Below are 9450 nucleotides of genomic sequence, written 5' to 3'. Positions count from 1 at the left end.
CCTTTTGGCTGGAAAAGCAGTTTCTGGATTAAATCCAATCAGCAAACGATTCCTTCTTTGGACAATTATGATTTTCATGATGTTTCTCTTTAACACTATTGAATAGAGAGCTTATGTTGAGTGATATCTCAAGTCTTCTGGGATTTTCTGTTTTAGACAGTTGGTATGTCTGTCTGGTAGGCTACATTTGCTTAAGGGATTCGCTTTAGCTCCACAAATGTTTACTGAGAAAATACTATTGACTAGATGCTAGGGATAAAATGGTGACTCAGATAACACCCTCACCCCAGAGAGCTTACAGTCTCCTGGGAGTGTTTTGTCCTCGGTCACATCTTAGCTCAAGCCCATGAAACAGGAGACACATCAGTCTAACGTGGATAACTAAGTGCCAGCTCATCACGGGGTTTGGCCCCAAACCAGAAACCTGTCCTCATCTGATCCCATGTAGTTCCCGGTGACATTAGTGGGAATGTTGAGGGTGTATCTGAGAAGAATTTTATTCACTCTTTGCATTTTTTTCCTAAGGATAAGCACATGTTCCAGAAAGTCTGATGCATATCAGCTCTTCCTCAGGCTTCAACACGCCAGTCACCTACTGCTGTGGAACTGGTGAGCACACCTGAGACACAGTCACAAGGGGCTAGACTAGACGAAATTTTGAAATTATTAGATCTAAAAAGAGCTCGTGGAGATTATCCAGCAGCCAGATTCTATAATGTAGCTCAAACCATGCATTTTTACTGATGAGGTTCCCGTGGCAAGGTTACCACAGATTACTCAAGGAGGCTCTGTGACATCCAGGGTCACTCAGATAGTTTCGTTTGGGGCACTAAGAGTTTAGTCTTCTTTAATTCTGTTTCCTGTAACTGTAGAAAGATGTGATTATTTTAGCGCTCAATTTTTGTGATGCTATAAGATATTATTTCGTAAGTCTGGATGGTCTCAGCATTGGCAATTTGATTTTCTGAAAGGCCAGACAGAATTTATAAAGAACTGGGGAAAAGATTTAATTTGCCATAAAGATACGTGACTCTTACCACCTCTTAGGGAATTCCTCTCCTTTATTCGGCTCTGACAGATGCAAGATGCATCCACTGCTCAGATGCGGTGTGAAGATGCTTGGAAATGAGTACTCTTAAGTTCTGTGTCATTGTCCTAGGTCTCCTCACGCCGTCCTGCTCTTGAGGGGAGAGAGCGGTGGTAGGAGATAAGGAATAGTCAGTGAGTGAAGAACTATTTCTTTCCAAATGAACATTCAAAAAGGTGAGATGGAATTTTGTTCTGTTTTATATTTTACTAATTAATTACATATATGCCCAAGTAAAACTGTAGTCCAAAGAACCTATAACAGTTTTTAGAAAGAAGAGGACCTTAGAAATCATTAAATCAAAAGCTGAAAGAAAAGCGGCTAACTGAAAAGCAGCCCCTGTAGGAATATAAGATGCTAATTTTTAGAGGCACTCAGCAGTTAGAAAATCAATTTTTCCTAACATTGAGAATTATTGAGTGGCTGAAAAAGCATCTTACTCTATGAAATATAGTCTCTGTTTAGTGCCTCTCCATTTTATTTACTATTTAAAGCACACAACAGCTAGTTAACCAACTACTTATAAAATATATTTAATGTTTAGAGGCACTCAGTGTGGTTATAAAATGATTTTAAGGGTATACAAATATGGTACGTTAACCACACTTCATGAACTATGGTTCCCTCTGGAAAAACAAAAACGTTTTCCCTGGCATCCTGCGGCGTTTCATCCTGAAGTTTGTAAATGACCCATACTGCTCAAACTGGCTGCCTCACTGGCTTTTGATGCCAGCCACTTTAGAGCACACACCAGAAAGATCAATATGACCCCTATTACATAATCACTTATGTAAGTGATAGAGCACCGTGCACTCAAAGGCTGTTAGACTTGCCGATAAAGAACTGCTTGACAGATGCAGTGAAAGTAGGCAGCATACACAAAACCCCAGCAAAGAGGGTGTGAGGGCTGTAGTCCTTTCTCCGTCCTTGGTGGATTGATGGGTGCACTGTGACATGAGATGCATTGAGATGAGCTTTGGTCCCTGCCATGGGTATGCAGTAGCAAGTTTATGGGCCTGTGAAAATGTGGGGAGAGTCTAACAAAGGATGGGAAGAGAATGGAACCCTTTACAAAGTAACCTGCAACAGAGAATTATGACAAGTAAGACATAAGGGGGCCCAACAGAAACTTAACAGTGAGAGAATGTTCAACCACATTTATTTTTATGCAATATCCTAATTTCCTGAAAACACTCTACATTGTAATGTGTCAATCTCCCTCTTTCATGATTGAAACTCCATGGCATTGATTATTGAGGCAATGTGATGGAAATGTGGCCTTTAACTTCCTGTTCATATAAGAAGCTGAATGTGTGATGATGTTCCCTTTGCCATGAGGCCTGGCAGAAGAGCATCTAGCCCAGCCGTGGGCAAACTACGGCCCACGGGCCGGATCCGGCCCATTTGAAAGGAATAAAACTAAAAAAAAAAAAAGACCGTACCCTTTTATGCAATGATGTTTACTTTGAATTTATATTAGTTCACACAAACACTCCATCCATGCTTTTGTTCCGGCCCTCCGGTCCAGTTTAAGAACCCATTGTGGCCCTCGAGTCAAAAAGTTTGCCCACCCCTGCTCTAGCCCAAGATGATGACCACACTTAAAACAGGAAAAAAGGATACAAAGACAGAGCCTGAGGACAGGCTGGCGTAAATCCATACGTTGTCACATCACATAGAGGACAATTCTAACCAGGGTTAGTTGATAGGGAAGTATATTAATTTTTAAAGCAAACATTAAAAAACGCATAAACTATGAAAGAAAGAGACAGTATTAAAGAATAAAAAACACAAGAAGATTTGTGAAATATTATTCAGGGAGTATTCTAGCTTGCATTGCAATATGCTTCAATTCTCTGGGACATTTCAAAACGTGCTAGACCAGACTTCTGGCTTCTGGTCCAGCGTGTAAGGAGTTCGGAAGTCATCACTCCATTCTGACAAGCAAAACGCTGAATGAACTGAAAATCAACAACTCTTCTTAGATCTGTCAGAGAAGTAAGGTCACAGGACAAATCACTGTGAAGAGACAAGCAGATACAGAGAATCACAACTTACTGAAACACAAACTCATGAGCAAAATCTTTGTAGGAACCAGTACTAGGGTAGGAAAACCTAAACTGTAATTGAAAGTTTGCTAGAAGCTCAGTATGAATAAATTTTAAAGCCATCGTCTCCAGGAGAGCTCAGTCTTAGGGGAGTCCCAACACTTTTGTGCGTTTTTCCTCCAGGAGCCCTACCAGATTCTCACAGTGAAGATGAGAGAAAAATCGTCCCATGATTTTGGCAGGGGAAAGGAAAAGTAGCAAGACTGAAGTATGGCAGAACTCTCTGTCCCTAACAGGCCTGCCTTCAAGAAAAACTTTTTTTTTTACCAGAGCCTAATCGAATGGGATATTTCAGAGCCTAAGCAACTTGACAGAAAGGAAATATCCAACTCCAGCCCCTCTAATCATCCTGTCCCATCTAAGGCGGTGTGTGTGTGTGTGTAAATGAAAAGTATTTATGAAGGTCTTAGTCCAGAGGCTCAGGTTTACTAAAGGACTGAGACCTAAGTATAGTACTAAAGAATGCTTCCTCCCCAACACTCACCCTACCCAGATAATGGCTTATTTATCAGTTTCTTTACCCGGTACATTGTGTCTAGCTTTCAATAAAAAAAATTACAAGGCATATTAAAAGGTAAAAATAATAGTTTAAAGAGACAGAACAAGCACGTGAACCAGACTCAGATATGTTAGGGATGTTGTAATGATGAGACTGAGAATTGAAAACAACTGTGATGATTAATATGCTACAGGCTTTAAAGGAAAAAGCAGACAACATGCAAGAACACATGGGTAATGTAAGCCTAGAGACAGACATTCTAAGAAAAAAATAAGAAAGAACTGTAGACATAAAAAATGCTGTAACAGAAATAAAGACTGCCTTTGATGGGCTCATTAGTAGACTGACACAGCTGAGAGAAGAATCAAGGAGCTTGAAGGTATGTCAACAGAAATTCCAGAGCTAAAAAGCAAAGAAAATAGAGGCTGAAAAGAATAACAGAATATACAAGAACTGTGGGACAACTACGAAAGGGATAACATAGGCATAATGGGATAACAGAGAAGAAGAAAGAGCAGAAGAAACAAACAAAAAAATTTGAACCAATAATGACTGACGATTTCCCCAAATTAATGTCAGAAACTAAACATAGATCCAGGAAATTCAGAAAACATCAAGCAGGATAAATGTAAAAAAAAAAAAAATCTACATTTAGGCATATCGTATTTAAACTACAGATAAAGAAAAAGATCTTACAAAAAGCCAGAGGAAATACCTTACCTATAGAAGAGCAAGGATAAGAATTAAACCAAACTTTTCAGAAATCATGCAAATAAAAAGAGAGTGAACTATATAAAGTGTCGAGAGCAAAAATAAACACTCTTAGACTTCTCTACCCTATAAAATTATCCTTCAAAATGAAAGAGACATACATTCTCAGGCAAACAAAAATTGAAGGAATCTGTTGCCAGTAGATTTACTTTGAGATAAATGTTAAAGGTTTTCAGAGAAGAAGAAAATGACATGTCAGAACCTCAATCAGTATAAGGAAAAAAAAGATCATTAGAGAAGGAATAAGTTAAAGCAAAATGAAAACTTTTATTCATAACTGTTTGACATTACTGCAGATCTTGTGTACATCAAAATAATAAGAATAATTAAAGAACATTATGAACAACCCTATTGTCCACAAATTTATTAATCTAGATGAAATGAACCAATTCCTTGAAAGACACAATACTGGCAAAAGTCATACAAGAATACACAATCTGAATAGGCATATAGTTATTAAAGAAATTGAATAAATAATCAATAACTTTCCCAAACAGGAAGCATCAGTACCAGATAGGTTCACTGGTGAATTCTACAAAACATTTATGGGAGAAATGATTACGAATTCTCTCCAATTTCTTCCAAAAGTTAGAACCAGAGGGAATACTTCCATACTTATTCCATGAGGCCAGCATTACCCTAATCCCAAAACCAAAGACTTTACAAGAAACCAATATCTTTCAAGAACATAGATGTTATAATACTGAAGAATGTTAGTAAGTCAAATCTAAAGATGCATAAAAAATTATGCACTGTGACCAAATATGATTTATTTCAAATACGCAAAGCTGGTTCAACATCCAAAAAACAAATTAATGTAATCCATCACGTCAACAAGCTACAGAAGAAAATTCACATGTTCATACCAACCCCCAGTTATGATAAAAACAGCCAACCAGAAATTAGGGAACATCCTCAACGTAATTAAAAAACATACACAAAAACCTACAGTTAACATTTTACTTAATGGTGAAACTATAAGCTTTCTCAGTAAGATTAGGTGGAAGGAAAGGATGTCCCTTATCACCACTCCTTTTCAACATTATACTGGAAGACTTAATCGAGAATGCAGTAAGACAAGAAAAGGACAACTGTACTTGTTAGCAGATGACATGACTGACTGTCTATGCAGAAAATCTGAAAGGATTAGTAAAAATATTCCTGGCCGCAATAAGTGATTACATCAAGGATGTCTGATACAAGGTAAATATACAAATATGAACTGTTTTTCTATATACCAGGAATAAACAACTTGAATTAAAAAATAAAACAAACCACATTGCCATTTACATTAGCACCCCCCAAAATGAAATGGGTATAAATCTAAAATATATGTACAATATCTAAGTAAAGAAAAACTATAAATCCTGATGGAAAAAATCAAAGAACTAGATACATGGGGAGATATTTTACGTACACAAGTAGATTCAAAATGTTCAAGATGTCAATTCTTCTGAACTCGATCTGCAGATTCAGTGCAATCACAATGAAAATCCCAGCAAGCTATTTGTGGATATTCACAAACTCATTCTAAAATTTTTCTGGAGGCAAAAATTCCAGAATATCCAATCTAATATTGAAGAAGAACAAAACTGGAGGACTGACAGTATCCAACTTCAGGCAACAAATGGTACTAGATTAAATGGCTATCCACATGAAAACAAATGAATCCAAACAGACTTACACCCTTCACAAATATTCACTCAAACTGGATCATGTGCCTAAATGTAAAATGCAAAACGAAAAAAAAACCCTAGAAAATAAAACAGGAGAAAATCTTGATGATCTTGGGTTTGGTGATAACTTTTTAGGTTCAACACAAAAGGCACAATCCATGAATGAAACAGCTGCTAAGGGGGACTTCATTAAAATTAAAAACTACACAGCTATAAAAAAGAAGGAATTCTTACCTTTGGCAACAGCATGGATGTAAGTGAAATAAGCCAGACAGAGAAAAACAAATACCATATGATCTCACTTATATGTGAAATCTAATGAACAAAATAGAACCACAGGCATAGATACATAGAACAGTCTGACAGAGGTCAGAGGGAAGGGGGATGTGGGGAACTAAAAATTGTAGTCATTTTGGAAGGCAGTTTGGCAGTATCTTATAACTACTAAACATACTCTATCACACAATCTAATAAGCGTAAAAAACTTATATACACACAAAAACCTGCACATGAATGTTTAAAACAGCTTTATTCATAATTTCCAAAACTTGGAAGCAACTAAGATGTTTCTCAGGTAAATGGACAAATAGCGGTACATCCAGCAATGGAATACTATTCACCACTAAAAGGAAATGAGCTATTAACCCATGAAAAGACATTGGAGAACATGAAATGCATATTACTAAGTGAAAAAAAAAGCCAATCTGAAAAAGTTAGTTACTGTATGATTCCAACTATATAACATTCTAGAAAAGACAATCTTACGGAGATAGATGTGAATAGGTGGTTGCCAGGGATTGGACAGGGGTTGGATGAGGAGTAGAGAGAAATTTTATGGCAGTGCAACAATTCTGTATGACATCATAATATCATACATACAACCCACAGAATGTACAACAGCAAGACTGAAACTTAAACCTAAAAAATGGACATTGGGTGATAACTATGTACAATGTAGTTTAACTGAAAAATAACACATGTACTACCTAGGTGTGGGCTGTTGACTGGGAAGTACATGGAAACACACTACTTTTCTCTCCATTTTGCTGTGAATCTAAAGCTGCATTAAAAAATATTTCCGTTTCTAACAGAAAAAAAAAAATCATTCATTAGTGAATAGAATCCTTTTTTTTTTAAGGATACATGTTGTGGAAGCACAGGCAATTTTAATTAAAGAATCTTCAAGACTGCTTATGGTGGAAACTTTGAGTTTTTTGTTCTATAAATGTATGTAAACACGAATGGCAATACTGTACTCTTAAAAGAAATGCTTCGGTAATTTTTAAGGATCAAAATTGTATTTTGGTGGTTTTTTTTTTAAGGAAGAATATCTATGGAAAGAATACTTACTATTCCAAGACATATTCAGTTAAGACATGTGTGCGTGTGTTCATTTAGACTGCACTTCTGCAATAAGTGCTCTGGAGGCTCTGGCAACGAAGACTGGGTGAGAATGTTTCCTGGTGAGAGTAAGAAGCCTAAGGAAACCTCACCATGGCAGGGTTGCTGAAGACGAGGCCTGAGTGAGGGACGCCTGGCTGTCTGTGCAGCCCACTGACTGTGCTGTGGGGAGCCTAGTTCTCGGTCTGGCCATCCAGGCCTTGCCCCTCGATGTGCCTTCTCCGCTGCCTGCGTGGCCTGCCGAGGTGCTGGAGAGGGTAGGGAGGAGACCCTCTGCTCTGGGGCTGGATAGAGACTCTGCGGATGGGACCCAGGCGGTGCTCCAGGCCAAGCCTCGAGTTGGTTTCGAAAGTATATTCCACTTGGAGCGTTGAAAGGCTATTGTAGAGCTGCCGGGGCTGCAGAGAATGGAGGGAGGGCGCGAAGGTGCTTTGGCCGTAGGAAGGGAACAGAGGTCGAGGCTGGGCCATGGCCGAAGGTCGCGGGGTGCCCAGGAGGGAGGACCTGGATAAGCCGGCGTCCCCTCGGCTCTCCCGGTGCTGCCTCCCTCCGGCCGGACCTGCATTTCCGCTGTCGGCGGTCCCCTCCCGGAGCCACCGGCCCACCGGGCAGCGGCGGGGCAGGTCCACCCCCCAGGCGTCGGCCACGTGCGCCAGCAGCAGCTGCGAGAGGTGGCGGTGCGCGCGCTGGTCCCAGTGCACGCCGTCCCGCTGCCGGTGCTGCCCCGCGTGGCGGAAGTGGAAATGGAGGTCCAGCACGTCGAAGCCGTGCCGGCCGGCCGCCACGGAGCTGTAGAAGTTGGCCTCCATCACGTCGAGCCGCAGGTGGGCACCCCGGAGCCGCTGCTCCGGCAGCAGGAAGCCGCCCGACACCACCTCGGCCACGGGCATGGCCGTGTTCCACACCAGGAGGCAGGACGCGGGCAGCACCTGGCCCAGCAGCCCGAACAGGCTGTCCAGGTCCTGGCGGTAGCCCCTCCGGAAGTCCGGGCCGTACCTCGACAGGTCCCAGAGGCAGGAGTTGACCACCACCACGTCCGGGGCGTGCTGGCCCCCGCGCAGCTCCTCCAGGACCTCCACGGCGTAGGGCGAGAACACGCGCGTGAGGAAGTAGAAGCGCAGCAGGTGGTGCGCCGCGCGGTACTGGCGCACCTCGCGGTAGTGGGTGCCATTGTGCATGCGGCCCCAGCGGCCGCCCTCCAGCAGCACGTCCCCCTCGAAGGTCAGCTCACCCTTCGTCTTCAGCTGGCTGGTGGACAGCAGGACGTCCTTCTGCAGCAGGACCACCAGGTCCTTGTACACCGCCCGCTGCACCGAGTCCCCCATGACCACCACGAACTTGTTGTGCAGCAGCTGCCGGACTTCGCAGGAGCTCAGGTGGGCCATGTGGCGGCGGGCCGGGCGGCCGGGCGGCCGGGCTCCGGCCTTGGTTCCGCGGTGGGGGCGGGAGCGCCCTGGAGAGAGGGCCGCGGGCGGGGGTGGGGGTGGGGGCGTTCTGCCTGGTGTTGGGGGAAGGGAGGAGCCGGCAGGGTCCCTCAGCCCAAGCGGAGTTGGGTCCCGTATGTGCGTGACCTCTGAACCGCGGAGGCCCCTGGTGCGGGGCTAGGCTCCACCTGGCGGAGTGGAGGCGCAGGACCCCGGCGGGAGCCTGCCCCTCCGACCCGGGGAGCTCTGGTTCAAAGCGTCGGCGCGCATGTGCGTTCATCCCAGCAGCCCAGGCTTGGACGGCTACTAGTGTATACTTAGTTTATACTTCCAGGCTCATGCTGTTTGCCGCCCGCTTTTGTTTTGTCGCTGTCTCATCTGGGATGTCTCTTTGTCTGGCTTTTGCCTTCTGTATGTGCTCCCACGGCTACTTAAGACTTTCTTCATTTCTTTTTTTTCATTGTTATCTTGGTTCTCCTGTACT

The 9450-nt window shown here is 42.7% G+C and overlaps 1 protein-coding gene across 1 annotated transcript; it reads right to left on the bottom strand.

Moving 5' to 3' along the window:
• Positions 1-7715: 7715 nt before the first annotated feature.
• On the bottom strand, positions 7716-8927 carry LOC308522528 (PC-esterase domain-containing protein 1B-like; the record flags this gene model as incomplete). The annotated part of the gene is made up of 1 exon (XM_081095993.1): positions 7716-8927. One exon carries the CDS (start codon positions 8925-8927, stop codon positions 7716-7718), a length of 1212 nt encoding a protein of 403 aa, XP_080952119.1.
• Between the last annotated feature and the right edge of the window lie 523 nt (positions 8928-9450).

The sequence above is a fragment of the Myotis nattereri genome (genome assembly GCF_964212035.1).
Source record: "Myotis nattereri genome assembly, chromosome: 7".
NCBI lineage: Eukaryota > Metazoa > Chordata > Mammalia > Chiroptera > Vespertilionidae > Myotis > Myotis nattereri.
Note: the sequence above shows the minus strand (reverse complement) of the source record. Positions and strands in the feature narration are given on the sequence as shown.